General features: G+C 35.0%; 1 protein-coding gene across 2 annotated transcripts; it reads left to right on the top strand.

Moving 5' to 3' along the window:
• The first annotated feature begins 12,380 nt into the window (after nt 1-12,380).
• On the top strand, nt 12,381-15,990 carry LOC120177237 (ADP-ribosylation factor 1-like 2). Of its 2 annotated transcripts, none has more exons than XM_039183458.1 (6): nt 12,381-12,665; nt 14,097-14,187; nt 14,944-15,059; nt 15,160-15,219; nt 15,303-15,368; nt 15,628-15,990. In XM_039183458.1, exons 1-6 carry the CDS (start codon nt 12,549-12,551, stop codon nt 15,817-15,819), a joined length of 642 nt encoding a protein of 213 aa, XP_039039389.1. In that variant the 5' UTR covers nt 12,381-12,548; the 3' UTR covers nt 15,820-15,990. The 2 variants fall into 2 exon arrangements, with proteins under 2 accessions (XP_039039389.1, XP_039039390.1); XM_039183459.1 differs by having other exon boundaries at nt 12,396-12,682.
• The last annotated feature ends 3,005 nt before the right edge of the window (nt 15,991-18,995 follow it).

The raw sequence follows: 18,995 nt of genomic DNA, 5'->3' as shown, positions 1-18,995 counted from the left end.
AGGTCCAGAAGGATAAAGGTGTGCATAGTAAGTTGTCATGGAAATCAAAATTTGTAAGCCCAACCTTAAACGTAAATTCTAGAAGTAAGGAGGCTAGCAAAGTGTGTGCTTCCAGAAAGGAAGTTTTGGGGCATGTTGATGAGGATGAAGTAAGAAAGTTGAGGAGATGTTTGGTGGGAGTTATGGCTAGTGTTTGTAGTGTTCGGAGCATCGTTGATAGATTACATGACTGGGGTTTAGGGGAAATTAAAGTTCAACATTTACGTGGGAACTCTTTTCTGCTTACCATTGAGGATGAAGATTTGTTTCTCATACTTGAAGACCTCTAGTGGTCTTACTTGAAGGAGATTTTTGTGGATGTTTTGCTTTGGACAGAGTCTATTTGTCATAAGGAAAGAGTTGTATGGTTAGAGATAGATGGTATACCGTTGCATTGCTGGAATGTAGTCACTTTGAAAAGATTAGTTGGCTTGTGGGGTAGATTTGAGGCTTTTGGAGAAAATGTTAGCCATCATTTAGATTGTGAGAAAGTTAACATGTTGATTTCTACTTCAACGGAAGCTCGGATTAACGAAGTTGTAGATGTAGTCGTGGAGAATAAGAAGTTTGATGTTCAAGTACTTGAAGTAAGGATGGTGGATCATTCATTAGTGAATTTGTCTAAATATGAGTTTCTAAAGAAAAAAGATATTGATGATAAGAAGGCTGAGGTAGAGGTTGGGGCAGATAAAGAAGATGTTTCGTCGGCAAATTTGGACGTTGTTCCGTTGGAGGCTTTTGAGTCGGGAAGTTCAGATGATAAGAAAGTGTCACCCTTGTCCGGTGGTGGGTCTTTTGACGTCGTATGCTCTAGTGATAGTCTTGGTGATTGTAATAAGGTTAGTGTTGGGAAGCCGATCGAGGTCGGTTGTGGTATAGATGAAGGTAGAGAGAGTGTTGGTTTTCAAATTTCAGATCACTCTAACCATGTGGGGTTACAAGGATTTGATATTAATGGGGTTGAGATTAAGGATGTAGAATCAAATGTGGTTAAGCCTTTTATTGGCGGGGGTTCAAAGATGGAGGATATAGTTTTGGATGGTGCTTTTGTTGTAGGTTCTTTAGTAATTGGGGTTCCTCGAGGGTTGGGCTTACAGGCTGAAGATCTAATGGATTCACATAGAGATATTCTGGTGGCTTCAGGGGGGGAGTATGTTGGTATTAATTTGGGTCCTGTCATCTCTACTGAAAAAGGTAATTCAATTATTAAGGAAAATACTGGAATTGAGCATTTTGAGGGAGCTTTCGAAGATGAGTCATTCTTGCCAGTTCAGTCCATGAAGAAAAAAAGAAGTTGAAGAAATTCGATTCTCTTTTGGATATTCTGGGCAATGTTCTCTCAAAATCTGAGAGAAGAGGAAGAGATCGAGCGTTGAAGAGTACCAAGGTGAAGAAGTCTGATTTATTATCCTCAGAATTATCAGGTATATCTTTTTCAAATTCGGATTTAAAGAATAGGTGGGTTGCTACTTATGTTGAAGCGGATGAGACTCTGGCAGTAGCTAAGTTGCTTGGTATTAAGTTTGATGGTCCTAAAAGTAAGGTTATTGAGGAGTTTGTGTCATTAGAATTGAGTTGAGGGTAGCGAGAGAATTGTAGGGCATGCGTTAGGTTTTTGCAATTCGAATTTGAGGTCCCTGTCGTGGTTTTTGTTGAGGTCTTGGAGTACATTTTTTCAGGGGCTTTTTATGAATCTGTTTCGTCTTGCAGTGGGGGTTAGGATAGGGGAGGTTTTAAGTTTTTCTAGTGTGTAAGTCATCTAGATTAATTGTTTTGTCTGTGATGGAGTGAGTTTAAGATTATAGTTAGGCTTCTTTTGTTGGGAAGGATTTTGTTCCTTCGCTTCCGAGGCATTTGGGTGGATTCTGTTATTCTATGGATAGTATGATGTTTTCTAGGATCTATATTCTTGATGAAAGATGTAACACCCTAACCCGTACCCAACTCGAATACGAGTCTGAGGTGTCACTTTAACTTTTCAAACTTTGACTCTTAAAGAAAAACCCCGGGAATTTAAAACTTTGTTTAAAACAAAATACTTTAATTTATATAAAAGAGATCACAAAATACAAACTCGATCAGAGTTCTCATAATTAACGACTTATTACATGCCAACACTCTATACACAACAAAATACCTACTTTGTCGATTACTTCTAATCTGATCTTCTAGTAATAATACTGTCCTTGCTACTTCTATTCTTACTCTTCTCGTTTCTTGGTACATACGTGTAAATCACTTACACGCTAAGTCATAGACTTAGTGAGGCAATAAATAAACATGTAACAGTAGATTCATGAATATGCATTCTTACCATTTGATCATTATATTTCAATATGCATGTATATATTTCATATGACATATATAACCCAGTCATGCACACATGAAACTTACCTTTTTGCATCACTTTCACTTTAGTTTATATTTCAATTGCCCATGTATATTGTTTTTGAGAACAAAGGTATGTGAGTACATTGAGGTTGTGCACTAATGCTGTCACCACAGCTCATATAAATTCCCTCATGGGCACCGAACATTTGTTCAGTATTCGTCCCGAAGGACTGCTATATATGTCCCGTAGGACCGCTACGTCCCGAAGGACTACAATACCCTCGACTCTTGGCATGCCAACTATACCTATAGCTCTTGTATCATATACTATGGGCATTTACGATGAATACATTTCTCATCACTTGTTCTTTCTTTTATGTCACATACCACATGTATGTGTAACCATGTATTTCATATCATATCACATAGCTTATCTCATTTCACATTGGTCATGTCTCATAGCATATATCACATATGCATATAATCATGTATATTATATCATATATCTTATGTTTTATGCTCTTATGTCTATGCATATCATATAACATATATAATAACCTATACCCATTTCATGTATTCATGCACATATATGAATAACAAATCAAATAACATTTTAGGAGTCACTTCTTACCATAGTAACTCCATCACTAGCTCATCGCAAGCCAATGTTCGTTCAATAATATAAGTACAATTAAAATTGCACTCACCTTAGCCTTATTTGCTTTGATTCGATCCTAATCCTTTGATTATTCTGGAACTTGTTTAGACTCAATATCTACATAAATATAACATTTCAAAACAACTATCAGAAGCCTAAACCTTAAACTTGATGTTAACAACTTAAACCAAATTAAAGAACCAAATTTCATTTTTCATTTAAAGGGGAATCGATACCCCCCAGGGGGAATCGATACCCCCTGAACATACTGAAATTTTTCATTCAAGAGGGGGGAATCGATACCCATTCATAGGGTATCGGTTCCCTCTACCCAGAAATTGTATTTTAAGCCCGAAAAGCATTAATTCTTCATTCAATTCTTCTATTTAAATCCCTACCATATCATTAAACCTAACCACCATTACTTAAACCAATTTATATCCATGAAAACCATCCATAACCTCAAAATCCTATCCCTCATATGTAAATCAAGAATCATACTCAAATTTCAATATGTTCTAAATACAATTCTAACACTTCATATTCCTTAATTAGCATGATGACAAGTCAAATTTAACTTCAAATTCAACTTATCAACTCTTTTCCATAATTTCATATAAAACCCGTTTTCTTTAATTTCTTATAACTTCTTCATCTTTTGATTATAAGATAACTTAAGCTTTCCTTAAGCTTAGTTATCTTCTAATGATCAAAAACCTAACTTTTAATTTAACAAATACCAAAAAATCAGAAAACTCACCTCATGCTTCAAGCCTCACGTATGAAGAACAAAGAGGAGAATATAACTCTGGAGAATTATCTCCTCTTCCACGTGTATCTCTCTAAATAGAGAGATGACAATATCTTTTAAGCTAAATTACCATACTATCCTTTTAATTCTTTCATATTCACCACTTAATCCAACTGAAATATTCCTATTTAAATCAAACAACTTCTAAAACTTTACAATAAAGTCACTAACCCGTAATTTGGGATGTTACAAATCTCACCCCCTTAAGAAAATTCATCCTCAAATTTTCATTGTACAAAGAGATAGGGATATTGAATCTTCATGTCCTCTTCACGTTCCCAAGTCGCTTCTTCCACCTTGTGATTTCTCCACAACACTTTGACTAATGGAATAGTCTTATTCCTTAATTGTTTAACTTCATGGGCTAAAATTCTGACCGGTTCTTCCTTATATGTCAAATCCGATTGCACTTCTATTTCTTCTGGTGATATAATATGGGAGGGATCAGATCGATACTTACGAAGCATTGAAACATGGAAAACATTGTGAATTTTCTCCATATCAGGTGGCAAAGCTAATTAATATGCCACTGGTCCCACTCTCTTAATGATTTCATATGGTCCAATAAACCGAGGACTCAATTTTCCTTTACGTCCAAATCTCAATACTTTCTTCCACGGAGACACTTTCAAGAACACTTTATCTCCGATTTGAAACTCAATTTCTTTCTTTTTTAAATCAGCATATGCTTTCTGTCTATCAGATGAAGCTTTCAGATTATTCTGAATTACTTGAACTTTCTCTTCCATTTCCTGAATCAACTCAGGACCAATAACTTCTCGATCCTTAAGTTCATACCAATTCAAGGGTGTACGACATCTTCTCCCATATAAAGCTTCATAGGGAGCCATTTTGATGCTTGACTGATAACTATTATTGTACGCAAATTCAGCAAGTGGCAAATATTTTCCCACGATCCTTTAAATTCGATAACACAAGCTCTTAACATATCCTCCAGAATTTGAATAGTTCATTCAGACTGACCATCTTTCTGAGAATGAAACACTGTGCTAAAGTTCAGTTGTGTGCCCAATGCTCCATGTAAAAACTTCCAAAATCGTGACGTGAATCTAAGATCCCGTTCAGAAACTATGGAAACAGGTACACCATGTAACCGTATAATCTCTCTAATATACAACTCAGCATATTTATCCATAGAGAAATCAGCTCGTATCGGAATGAAATGAGCTGACTTAGTCAACATGTCTACAATCACCCATATTGAATCTCTTTTGTTCGGAGTTAAAGGTAACCCCATCAAAAAATCCATCGTTACATTCTCCCATTTCCATTGAGAAATTGAAATTGATTGTAACAGTCCCAACGGAACCTGATGCTCAGCCTTAACTTGCTGACAAGTCAAACACTTAGATACGAATTTAATAATGTCTTTCTTCATTCACAGCCACCAATATCGACTCTTGAGGTCCATATACATTTTGTTTCCTCCTGGATGCATCGTTAATGGACTACAATGAGCTTCCATTAATAAATCATTCTTTAATTCATTAACATCTAGAATCACTAGCCTCCCTTGATAATATAGGTTCCCATCAGTTTTCATCTCATAATCTGTACACTCTCCATTCTTTATTTACTGCAACTTCTTTGAACACTTTTCATCTTTAGCTTACAATTCTTTAATTCGATCTAACCATGATGGTTTCATAGTCAATTCTGCACAAATTGCACCATCTCCGCCTAATGATTGTTTAGCATCCATAGCTCGTAAGGCTACAAACGTCTTTCGGCTTAAGGCATCCGCTACCACATTTGCCTTTCCGGGATGGAAATCAATCACAACATCATAATCCTTGAGAAATTCCACCCATATTCTTTGTCTTAAATCTAACTCTTTCTGAGTCATCAAGTACTTTAAACTTTTTTTATCCGAATATAAGTAGCATTTTTCACCATACAAGTAATGACGCCATATCTTTAAAGCGAACACTACTGCAGCCATCTTCAGATCGTGTGTCGGATAATTCTTCTCATGCGGTTTTAATTGTCTCGAAGCATAGGCAACCACCTTGCTTTCTTGCATTAATACATATCCCAAGCCATTATGAGACGCATCACTATACACTACAAAGTCCTTGCCAGACTCAGGTTGGACTAACACTGGAGCTTCTGTCAAAACATTCTTTAACTTTTCAAAACTCTCTTGGCATTCTTGAGTCCAAGTAAATTTTACTTCCTTTCTCAACAGCTTAGTTAGGGGTAATGCTATTATTGAAAAGTTTTTAACGAACCTTCGATAATAACCAGCTAACCCCAGAAAACTTCGAACTTCTGACAGATTCTTTGGAACTTCCCACTCCAGAATAGCTTTAATCTTTTGAGGATCCACTCGAACTCTTTCTGCAAAAATTACATGTCCAAGAAATACCACTTCATTCAACCAGAATTCAAATTTAGAGAATTTAGCATAAATCTTATTGTCTCGTAAATTCTGTAAGACAATCCTCAAGTGAGAACTATGCTCTTCCTCTAACTTTGAATATATTAAAATATCATCAATGAAAATCATCATGAACTGATCCAAATAGGGTTAAAAAATTCTGTTCATTAAGTCCATGAAAGCAGTTGGTGCATTCGTAACTCCAAACGACATTACGATAAACTCATAGTGACCATATCTTGTTCTAAACGCCGTCTTTGGAACATCTTTCTCTTGAATCTTTAATTGTTGATAACCTGAACGTAGATCAATTTTTGAGAACACTGAAACTCCCTTTAATTGATCAAATAAGTCATCGATTTGAGGAAGTGGATATTTATTCTTGATAGTCACTTTATTGAGCTGCCTGTAGTCGATACAGAGTCGCATTGATCCATCTTTCTTCTTAACAAACAAAACTGGAGCTCCCCAAGGTGATACACTTGGTCTAATAAAACCTTTTTCCAGTAATTCCTGTAATTGAATCTTTAATTCTTGTAACTCTTTTGGAGCCATTCTATATGGTGCCATTGTAATGGGCGCTGTTCCCGACATTATCTCAATCTGAAATTATACCTCTCTGTCCGGAGGTAAACCTGACAATTCTACAGGAAATACATCAGAGAACTCTCTCACGATAGGAATTTCTTCAATCTCTTTGTCTTTGGCTCTTACATCCAACACACTACTAGCAATGAACCCTTGATATCCTTGTAGCAGTAACTTTTTTTCCGTCATCACTGAGATTACATTTGCCAATGGATTCCACCCTTCACTGAACACCACGATTTCTACCTCTTACGGACTTCTCAACGTTACTCTTTTCATTCTACAGTCGACATTAGCATAATAACGATATAACCAATCCATTCCCAGTATCACTTCAAATTCTTCAAATATGAATTCCATCAAATTAGTAGGGAATTCAATTCCCTGAATTCGTATGGGACACCCTCGACTCACCATATTTACCTGAGCACTGTGCCCTAATGGATTCGTCACTATCACCTCATTGTTAGTAGCTTCTAATTGAATGTTCAATTCTCTCACTAACTTACTAGTAATGTATGAATATATAGACCCCGTATCAATCAATACCATAACATGTTTATCAAACAGCAGAAAGGTACTTGTTATAATCTCTGGATCATCCCAATCTTCATTGGTCCTGAGATTATACACTCGAGCAGTGGAACGTATCTCTTGTTGAGCAGAGGACTCTGACTGACTTCTTCCTCTGCCTCTACCTCTTCCCCTTTTGGCCTGTAGAAATAGACCTCTCTGGCTGTGCAGATTCATCGACTACCCTAGGACAATCCCGAACAAAATGTCTGGTGTCCCCACATCTAAAGCAAGCTCCAGAAATCATTCTACATATCCCAGAATGATTTTTTCCACAATGTGGGCATTGTCGGACTTGGCTATGGTTAAATCTTCCAGATTCAGATCCCACTGATTGAGTTTGTCTGTCTCTCATCGGATTTGATCCTCTAGCTGAGGATACCACTGACTCTGATCTAGCTTGAGGTCGAGAACCAGCATCTCTGCCTTTTTTTGACGGTACGGAACTCGAAGAAGCACCCGTTCTCTTGACTATTTGAGTCCTTGAATTTTCAAATCTCTCGTTTCGATCTCTTTCCAGAGCTTTAGCACGGTTGACTACTTCTTGAAACGAAGATAAATTCAATACAATCAATATTTCCTTCAACCAAGGACGTAATCCCTCTACGAACCACTCACAAGCATCATTCTCAGTAGGAACAAGCTCGGCAGCAAAGCGGCTCAACTTATTGAATTCACACTCGTACTCATATACAGTGTGATTCCATTGCTCAGATTCAAGAACTCTTGCTTCATTTGTCGAACAAATTGATCTCCGATGTACTTATGTTTGAATTCTTCTAAAAACAATGACCAAGTAACTTGATTGTTAGACATCCTCAATATAACATTGGTCAACCAGATCCTCTCTTGTCCGCTCAACAAGGAAATCACTCCATCTAGTTTTTCAGCATTGGAACAATGAAGTCCCTCAAGCATGACTTTCACGTCATTAAGCCAAAGGTCCGCAGTAACAGGACCTTCATCGGCTTCCCCTTTAAACTCTGGAGCTCCTAAACCCTTCAACTCTTTTGCAACATTCATTTTTGGAGTTAAAGTAACAGGAGGTTGAAAACGTGTCAATACTACGTCTAAAGTTCTAAAGAATACATCTTGATCATTCACATGCACTCTAGAGGGTGTCTGTTCTTCACTCTGCCTGGCCAGGGCAGGTGAATTACTGCTTTCAGCGGGTATATCATCTCCTGCTTCATTTCTAGAACTACCTAGTCTGGACATCTATAAAAATACAATCATATAGTTCTATTAGTATAACAGTATACTTACTATTCCATCAGATCAGAAGTTTTCACTATTTTATTGGCATGTATACCTTATAAAACACTCTAGACTCTGATTTATGCAGAAAATCGACTAAACCTTAGCTTTGATGCCATTAACTGTAACACCCCAACCGTACCTGACTCGAATACGAGTCCGATGTGTCACTTTGACTTTTTAAACTTTGACTCTTAAAGAAAAACCCTAGGAATTTAAAACTTTGTTTAAAACAAAATACTTTAATTTACATAAAAAAGACCACAAAATACAAACTCGATCAGAGTGCTCATAATTAACGACTTATTACATGCCAACACTCTATACACAACAAAATACCTACTTTGTCGATTACTTCTGATCTGATCTTCTAGTAATAATAATGTCCTTGCTACTTCTATTCTTGCTCTTCTCATTTCTTGGTACCTACGTGTAAATCACTTACACACTAAGTCATAGACTTAGTGAGGCAATAAATAAACATGTAGCAGTAGATTCATGAATATGCATTCTTACCATTTGATCATGATATTTCAATATGCATGTATATATTTCATATGACATATATAACCAAGTCATGCACACATGAAACTTACCTTTTTGCATCATTTTCACTTTAGTTTATATTTCAATTGCCCATATATATTGTTGTTGAGAACAAAGGTATGTGAGTACATTGAGGTTGTGCACTAATGATGTCACCACAGCTCGTATAAATTCCCTCATGGGCACCAAATATTTGTTCAGTATTCGTCTCGAAGGACTGCTATATATGTCCCGTAGGACCACTATGTCTCGAAGGACTATAATACCCTCAACTCTTGGTATGCCAACTATACCTATAGCTCTCGTATTATATACTATAGGCATTTACGATGAATACATTTCTCATCACTTGTTCTTTCTTTTCTGTCACATACCACATGTATGTGTAACCATGTATTTCATATCATATCACATAGCTTATCTCATTTCACATTGGTCATGTCTCATAGCATACATCACATATGCATATAATCATGTATATCATATCATATATCTTATGTTTTATGCTCTTATGTCTATGCATATCATATAACATATATAATAACCTATGCCCATTTCATGTATTCATACACATATAAGAATCACAAATCAAATAACATTTTAGGAGTCACTTCTTACCATAATAACTCCATCACTAGCTCATCGCAAGCCAATGTTCGTTCAATAATATAAGTACAATTAAAATTGCACTCACCTTAGCCTTATTTGCTTTGCTTTGATCCTAATCCCTTGATTATTCCGGAACTTGTTTAGACTTAATATCTACATAAATATAACATTTCAAAACAACTATCAAAAGCCTAAACCTTAAACTTGATGTTAATAACTTAAACCAAATTAAAGAACCAAATTCCATTTTTCATTTAGGGGGAATCGATACCCCCCAAGGGGGAATCGATACCCCCTGAACATACTGGAATTTTTCGTTCAAGAGGGGGGAATCGATACCCATTCATAGGGTATACTTGTTAGATTAATATCTAATAAATTAACATTCAAAACAACTATCAAAAGCCTAAACCTTAAACTTGATGTTAATAACTTAAACCAAATTAAAGAACCAAATTCCATTTTTCATTTAGGGGGAATCGATACCCCCCAAGGGGGAATCGATACCCCCTGAACATACTGGAATTTTTCGTTCAAGAGGGGGGAATCGATACCCATTCATAGGGTATCGGTTCCCTCTATCCAAAAATTGTATTTTAAGCCCGAAAATCATCAATTCTTCATTTAATTCTTTTATTTTAAACCCCTACCATGTCATTAAACCTAACCACCATTACTTAAACTAATTTATATCCATGAAAACCATCCATAACCTTAAAATCCTATCCCTCATATGTAAATCAAGAATCATACTCAAATTTCAATATGTTCTAAATATAATTCTAACACTTCATATTCCTTAATTAACATGATGACAAGTCAAATTTATTTTTAGGATTGTAAGATTGTATTGTGGGAGTAATATAGAATTGTAGGTGATTTTGTGGAGGCAAAAGTTTGATCTGATTGGAGTGCCTTTGGGGGTATTGTACATTTCTTTTCTCTTATTGCAATGCTTTTTGGTTTATGCTAAGTAAAGATCGAATTGGGATGGTTCATGGCACCTTAGAGTTATTTTTATGCTATTCTTATAAGGAGGTTATATAGGTTTTTCCTTGAGATTCAGTGTAATGTCTTTGCAACTTGTGACCTGCGAGTCATCTGCGTTTTAATAAATCTGGTTTCCCTGTTTGCACATGCCCGTTATCCCGTATGGTCCACTCAAATACAAAATGCTTGTTTTCATCTCAGTATGGTTGCAAATCAGGGTTGATTCTGGTTGAGCATGCTGATATGTTTCTTTACGGAATTTACCCTGTCAATGATTCCATCTCCGGTACTAGTTTAGACAAATGCAAAAGGATGTGCCTCAGTGTCTTGAGTTGTACTGCTGTAACCTTCATAAATGATGGGTGGGTAGGTGTTGTTGATAGTGGATATTGCCTTGTGTTCATTGTCCATGGTAGATGTGGTATGTTGGTGCTGTAATTGCTGGGTTTGTTGGTTTTTACAGTGGAGTGGTCGATTGGTTGGTGATTGTTGGTTTGTTCAGAATGTATTCTCTTGAAGGTTGGTGCCTTTAAATAGAGCTTAGTGCTGGATTGTTGGTTTCTTCTTGTATCTAGTTCGGTAGTGGTTTCTTCATCAAGACTTCTCTTTGGTTGTTCGCTTGGGAGTTTTTGGAAACACTTTTGTTGTCTCTGTTTGTTTTTGGTAACTCTGTATGCGTAGACGTTGTCGAGGAAGCCTGTTCGGTTGGAACTGTTATGTTGTTTTTTAGTTTTTGTACGTTTAGATGGTTGCAGTTTCTTGCTCATTTTGGTCGGTAGTGATAGTTGCTCTTGAATTGCCTTTATTTAGGTGATGTTGATCTTTGTTGGTATGGCTTTCGTTTCTGGTCTGTTTTGTGTGTTTTGTTCTCTTATTTAGTGCTATTTTCCTCCAACTAGTTTAGGGAGATTTTTAATGAGGCTCATAAGTTGTACGTCAACTATTGATTTTAATAAATCTCCATTCTTATTAAAAAAAAGATGGACACATATATATTAATAATAATTTTTTATATAAGATGAAAATCATCAATAAAATAAATAATTAACATAAAATAATTCAAATTTCAGCGTAGACCTACCCCAGGTAACCTTTACATTTGCCCCTGCTTTAAATTATATTTTTAATTAGATATGTAAACTTTTTTTATGGATTAGACACATAATTATACTATTTCCTAATTTAAATATATAAATTATAAATTTTTGACGTTATCATAATTTTTGCAGTTTAAGACAATGTGACATAATAAAAAAATATCATGTATCATAATAAAAATACACGTGATATTATCAAAAATATCTTGTCATAAAATAAAATAAAAAATATTTTCAATAAAAAATATTTATTAAAATTGTATTTTTAAAATTTTAATTTATAAATATTTTGAATTATTTACCATTTATATATATATATTTTCTATTTTTCTAAAAATATCTAACACAATAAGGTATAAGCAATTAAATATTTCCATTTCGGACCACTTGGGTTCCACCTCTACCACGAAACAGCTTGGAAAATGGAAAGAAAAGAAAAGAAAATCAAAATAATCATTTCCTTATTCCTTTTCTTTAGCCATCAAACGCCACCTTCTCCTCTGTAATTTTCTCTCTAACAACGGTTTCCTTCCTTTCTCTCGCCCTGTAAAGCTCAAATTTTTATTTCTATCATCAGCAAGGGGGAAAACCCAGTTTTTTTAATCAAAAGAATTCTTTTTTTCTTCTGTCTCTCATAACCCAGAATTCATGGTTTCTTTGAGAGAGAGAGAAGAAAGCAGAAAACCCCAAAACAAAAAGAGGGTCCTTTTCAAGCTTTTGAAAGGATGGGTCAAGCTTTTCGCAAGCTCTTCGATAGCTTCTTTGGTAACTCGGAGATGAGGGAATTTTTTTTCAATCTCTCTTTTTTATTTGCTGATAATTGACCATTTACTTATTGTTTTTACTTTTTTTAACTGAATTATCTTCATCGTTAGGGGTTCTTTTTACCCGATATATTTGGTTTGTAATTAATGTAGAGTTGAATTGCTGAAGATCTTATCTCCAAGCTAGAAACTTGGTAATTTTTTCTCTAATTTGGTTAGTGAAATTTAGATTTATGACTTTTAGCTAAATGTTTTCGTTGCCTTCCATTACATTGTGTTTGAAGATTTGTGCCAATCTCTGATGTAGTATTCAGATTTTTTGTTGCATAGATCATTTGTAACTTCAGTATTTGATATAGCTTGTTCTTACATTAATGAGATAAATGAAAAATACAACAATTGGATGGTTCTGTAATCATCATATTGAGAACTTATATAGTTTGCCTTTGTTATTTTTCACTCTTGGTAAGGCTCACTAAATGTCGGTTTACCAATGTGCAAAACTTAGATACTAGCTCTTGTTTTCGAGTTCTATTATAATAGGATGTATAATCAATAATGCAGAACTAGAACGTTTAAGATTGGTAGACCTTTTCCATTTTTGAGTCCTCCTATGCATTAAATTACGGGTTATGTTTCTTTAAATCGGTCAATTCTTTTGGCTAAGGTCTTCTTGTCATTATAACCAGTGTATCAAAGATTTCCTTGCCATGGAAGCTGATAACAATCCAATTAAACCAGATATTCTAGCCAATGTGAATTAGTTATCTACTTATCTTGTTCATCTGTAACGATGAAACATGAAGTTATCAGTTATGCTAAATGCACTTTGACGTCATTTAGGTTTTGATGCATTCCCAGTACTGTTGTTTTATGCTTATTATGTGGTTGAAATGTATGTGATTACCACAGGGCATATAATAATATAATTCTCACCTAATATTTCCGCTCTGTCACTAGACTATGTTGGAAAATCTAGAAATAGTAAATAGTTCTTGGAATTATGAACCTGAGAATGATTGATGTAAGAAAGAGACATAATTTACTTGTTTGTTGAATTTAGGTGCTAAGGTATAAATAGATAAATTGTAATTCCGGTCAGTTTAAATGTGTATCACTTACATTTTTTTTAACATGAGATATAATGTTTTGAACGAGTTCAGCCTAGAAACTATAGTCCAAGCCAGTCATTTAAGATATCAGTATATTGTTTTCAACTTTCTGGATTTAGTTAGTAGCATATTTTCATTGTCTTTACTTTTTTTTGTACCACATCCGGGCATCATTATTCTTTATCCCAGCCTCTTATTGAAGGCTATTCTACTTCATGATTACTCTTACAATTAGATATTGGTTTTGTCGACTTCTTTTTAACTTTTTTTTCAACTTTATGTTCTCCTTTCTTATCGCAACTTTTGTGGAGCTGGCTTAGGTTGTGATGCTTGGCCTTGATGCAGCTGGAAAAACAACTATATTGTACAAGTTGCACATTGGAGAAGTTTTATCAACTGTCCCCACTATTGGTAGGCAACTTAGCCCATAATTTGATTTTCTTTTTAAAAGTACTTTTGTGATGATACTTTCAGAAAATGCTCGGATCATGTTTTATTTTGTTGATTTTGTCATGCGTGGCGTGATGATGCAGTGTCAACTTTCCATCTGTTTGGTTATGGCCTATGGGTTTGAACCCAACAAACCCATCTCTGCGTAGAACAAGTGGAAGGCTGCTTACTTTAGGACCTTCCTGGACCCTGCATATTGTGTGAGCCTTGTTTACTGGGTACTACCCATTTTTCATATGTCGTTTGACGTGTTTACAGCCCTTGTTCATTAAAAATGACGTGCAAGGTGCCACTTCAGGAAGGACTAAAAGCATAGTACTAAAAATTTTCCTTTTCAAAATGAAACCTTGATTGAGTTAAATTCCAAGGCACCTGCCTCGTATAGCAGTATGTTTGTTGTTTGGGATAGAGAAATCGTGCTTCTCTAGCCTTCGTCCCCATAGGTTCTTTATGGAAAAGTGGTATTGGATATATCATTGATTAAATTTTGTGTGTGGTATGAATTTATTTTTCTTCTATATTCGTTGGAGCCGGTTTCTCTTTCTCAAAATTTACTTTTTCAATATATCATTGATTAGTGTTATGGCCCTTTTCTCTTATTCCTCATATAGTCTTTGGTTGAAACTTTGGCTTTAAATTAGATGTTATTAACATTTTGTCTCGAGGTGGATAGACAAGTTGATACGAGTACTGAGTTCTTGTCGATATCTCCTTCAGGTTTTAATGTGGAGAAAGTTCAATATAAGAATGTGATGTTCACAGTTTGGGATGTCCGCGGACAAGAGAAACTAAGGTCGCTATGGAGGCACTACTTCAATAATACAGATGGATTAGTGATAGGATTTTATTTGTCTAATTGATTTTGCTCTGTCCTTCAATACTGAGTGAAAAAGTAAGAACATTCATATCTCTCTCTAATACATGTCTGTACAGATCTACGTTGTCGACTCCTTGGACCGAGAGAGGATTGGGAAAGCTAAACTTGAGTTTCAGGTTGTAAATTTTGAATGTACTCAAACTTGTTAGACATTCAGGATTAACGTTGTCTAGTTTTTTCTTTATTTGTATTGTTTCAGACTATTATCAACGACCGGTTTATGCTCAACAGTGTCATCTTGGTGTTCGCCAACAAACAGGACATGGTATGCTTTCTGCAGTTGTTTTAGACCTGTGTATTTCTATGTACATTGCAGAATGAATCTACTAGATGAACTATTAGAACTAATACATGCTATTTCGAGTAATCTGACATAACAATCTTTTGGCTGAATAGCTAAGACGAATACAGCAGTGTTCGATAAATATTTTCTGAGCTTGCTCATACATTGATTCATACATCCAAGTTTCTTCGTGAAAAAATATTTGTTCCATTTTATCTGATTATATGATTTCTTTTTCCAGAAAGGAGCAATGACCCCGATGGAGGTATGCGAAGGGTTAGGTCTTTTTGACCTGAAGAACCGAAAATGGCACATACAAGGTACTTGTGCTCTTAGAGGAGACGGCCTCTACGAAGGCTTGGACTGGTTAGCCGGAACGCTCAAGGAGATGAAAGCTGCTGGATATTCATCGACAGGCCCATCATCGTTCTAATGGCATCGGAAACGAAACATAATTCTTAATGGCATCGTTATCGGGTACATCATCAGAGAGATTGAAAGTTGGGAAGTTTAGTGTTGTAATCGAAGTTCTTTTATGGTTTGTGTCGTAACCGGTTTTCGTCCGGGCACAAAATATTCATTTGGCGGGAAAATTGATGTGAATAAATGGTTTTGAAAATAATTTGGGAGTCGCCATCGGTCTTTTGGGTCAGGTAGGTCGAATACCTAAAAATTATTTTTTAAAAGAGTTTTAAGAAAACATCAATTAAAAAATGAACTGATCTGCGTTTATAACCAAAAATTCGTTCTTTTTAATAATAAAAAGGGATTCGTGGGTGGTTACGTTTAAGGAAGGATTAGCACCCTTACAACGCCCAAAATTGATACTTTTTTTATTATAAATTGTCTCTATTATTAAAAATTTTAAAATTCAAAATATAATTAATTTATAATCCTATTATTTCAAAATTATATAAAAAATATTTATTTAAAAATATCGGAAAAGGACTTCTAGGTGTCTTAAACAAATTTTTCTTTGATATTAATAAATATTAATTTGAATAAAATTAAATAATAATTTTTTATAATATTTAATTTTAAAATACCAGAATAGGACATCCAGTTGTATTAAGACTGCCCTTTTCTTCGATATTGATAAATAAATATTAAAATAATTTATTGAAAAAATATAAATTATTATTTATTATATTTATTTATGACTACATAATAATAATAAAAATATTTAAATATATAAACAAGTAAAATTAAAACAATAAAAATACAATTAGAACGATATATTTAAAAGCAATAAAATAAATGAAAATATTTAAAATTAGTGACTAAATTATAGTAAAATTAAAATTAAATACTTAATCCTAATAAATTATTTAAAATTATAGGGATTAATCATGCTATTTTCCTTATTTATTAATTTAGTGACTAAAATAAACTTATCTAAAATTCGAATATCAGATTAAAATAAATTAAAAATATAAACTCAAGATTAAAATATTAATTATTAAAATTAAGGGATTAAATCTGTTATTTACCCTATATATATTATTTTAATATAAAGGACTAAAATAAATAAAATTAAAATTAAAGAACCAAATTAAAAGGATTATAAATTGATTTAGTGACTAAAATGTAAAGTTTACAAATTTGAGGGATGGCGGACGGGTTTTAATAATTAAAAAATTATACAAATAGCCCTCCCCGAAACGACGTCGTTCGGGAAGTGCTATTGAAAGCCAAAATCGGCTGGCCCGAAAGGCCAGCTTCATTTCTCATCTATTCCCTCTCTCTCTCTTCTCTGAGAGAGAGAAAATTCTCTCGCTTCTCTCTAAAACAGAGAGAAGCTATCCGGCCGGCAGCCGCTCGCCGGCCACCGTCTTCGGTGGCCGGAAAAATTTTTTTTATGCTAAAATATAGATCAGACCGTCCTAATGACGGTTTCGATGGTTTTTTCTTTTAAACGGCTCCCGATCGGAGCAAATCTAAGAAAAATACCTTCGGTTTTCGAAGGTTTTGGTGACGTTTGAAGAGGTCCGGTGGTCGTAGCTTCCTCGGTAAGCTTCTCTCCTCCCTTTTCTTTTGTTTTTGGTTGCTGGTTGTTGTGAGTTGGTCTCTTTTTGGGTATCTTTGCTTTCGGTTTTTTTTTTTGTGTCTCTGGGTCTGTTGGCTCCTTTCTCTTTTTCGCAGATGGGGTGATGGCTTTATAGCCATCACCGGTGTGGCCATCGGACCGGGTAAAAGAGTACCCTTCGGTGAGTCACCGGACTCCCAGTGGTGACTCACCCTAGGGCCATAACGTGGACGGCTGGCGTTGGAACTTCTGGAGCCTTCGGTTGGGGCGTGGCAGTGGCTGGAGCGACGTGGAGCGGCGGCAGCTGGCGTAGTCCCTAGGGTATCATAACCCTAGGGTTTCCTGCTGGAACCATCTGGACCGTTGGATCTTGCCAGATCCAACGGTAGCAAGCTGAGGCGGCTGGGGGAAGAGGGAAACCCTAATCTGTTAGGGTTTATTATGGGCTTCTGGATCTGGGCCACCAAGTTTGTAATTGGGCCTCCATTTGGGTTTTGTAATATTAATAAATAATATATATTAATAATAATAATAATTATTATAATAATAATAATAATTATAATAATATAAATAACATTTAAATGAAAAAAATGAATATCTTCAGCTGCCCCTCTTTGCTTATTCTTAATAAGAATAGAGCAAAGACGAAAAGATAATAAGTTTTTTTCATTTGACTTCACTTGATTAATATGGAGATGTTGAATAAATTCTTCTCTTTCTTCAGATGAATTCTTCTCATTATGAACTTTCCACTGGGGATGATGTTGACCTCTTTCCTTCTGTGATAGAGTCATTCAAAAGGTTGAATAAGCTCTTCTTATTATGAACTTTCTCTTCTTCAGATGAGTTCTTCTCATTATGAACTTTCTCTTTGAAGGTTGATCCATTAAGTGATGAATTTGAACAAAGGGTTAAACAAGTTCTTCTCATTATGAACTTCTTCTTCCTTCTTCAGATGAGTTCTTCTCATTATGAACTCAAACTGGAAAATCTGATCCATCAAGTGATGGATTTGAGCAAAATGTTGAACAAATTCTTCTCATTATGAACTTCTTCTTCCTTCTTCAGATGAGTTCTTCTCATTATGAACTCGAACTGGAAAAGCTGATCCATCAAGTGATGGATTTGAGCAAAAGGTTGAACAAATTCTTCTCATTATGAACTTCTTCTTCCTTCTTCAGATGAGTTCTTCTCATTATGAACTCGAACTGGAAAAGCTGATCCATCAAGTGATGGATTTGAGCAAAAGGTTGAACAAATTCTTCTCATTATGAACTTCTTCTTCCTTCTTCAGATGAGTTCTTCTCATTATGAACTCGAACTGGAAAAGCTGATCCATTGAATGATGGATTTGAGCAAAAGGTTGAACAAATTCTTCTCATTATGAACTTTTTCTTCCTTCTTCAGATGAGTTCTTCTCATTATGAACTCAAACTGGAAAAGCTGATCCATCAAGTGATGGATTTGAGCAAAAGTTGAACAAGTTCTTCTTATTATGAAATTCTTCTTCTCTCTTCAGATGAGTTCTTCTCATTATGAACTCTAACTGACACTGTTGATCCATTGAATGATGGATTTAAATT

This window comes from Hibiscus syriacus, unplaced genomic scaffold (genome assembly GCF_006381635.1).
Source record: "Hibiscus syriacus cultivar Baekdansim isolate YM2019G1 unplaced genomic scaffold, ASM638163v2 tig00112285_pilon, whole genome shotgun sequence".
Lineage (NCBI taxonomy): Eukaryota > Viridiplantae > Streptophyta > Magnoliopsida > Malvales > Malvaceae > Hibiscus > Hibiscus syriacus.
The sequence above is the reverse complement of the archived record's forward strand: the minus strand, read 5'-3'. Positions and strand labels throughout refer to the sequence as shown.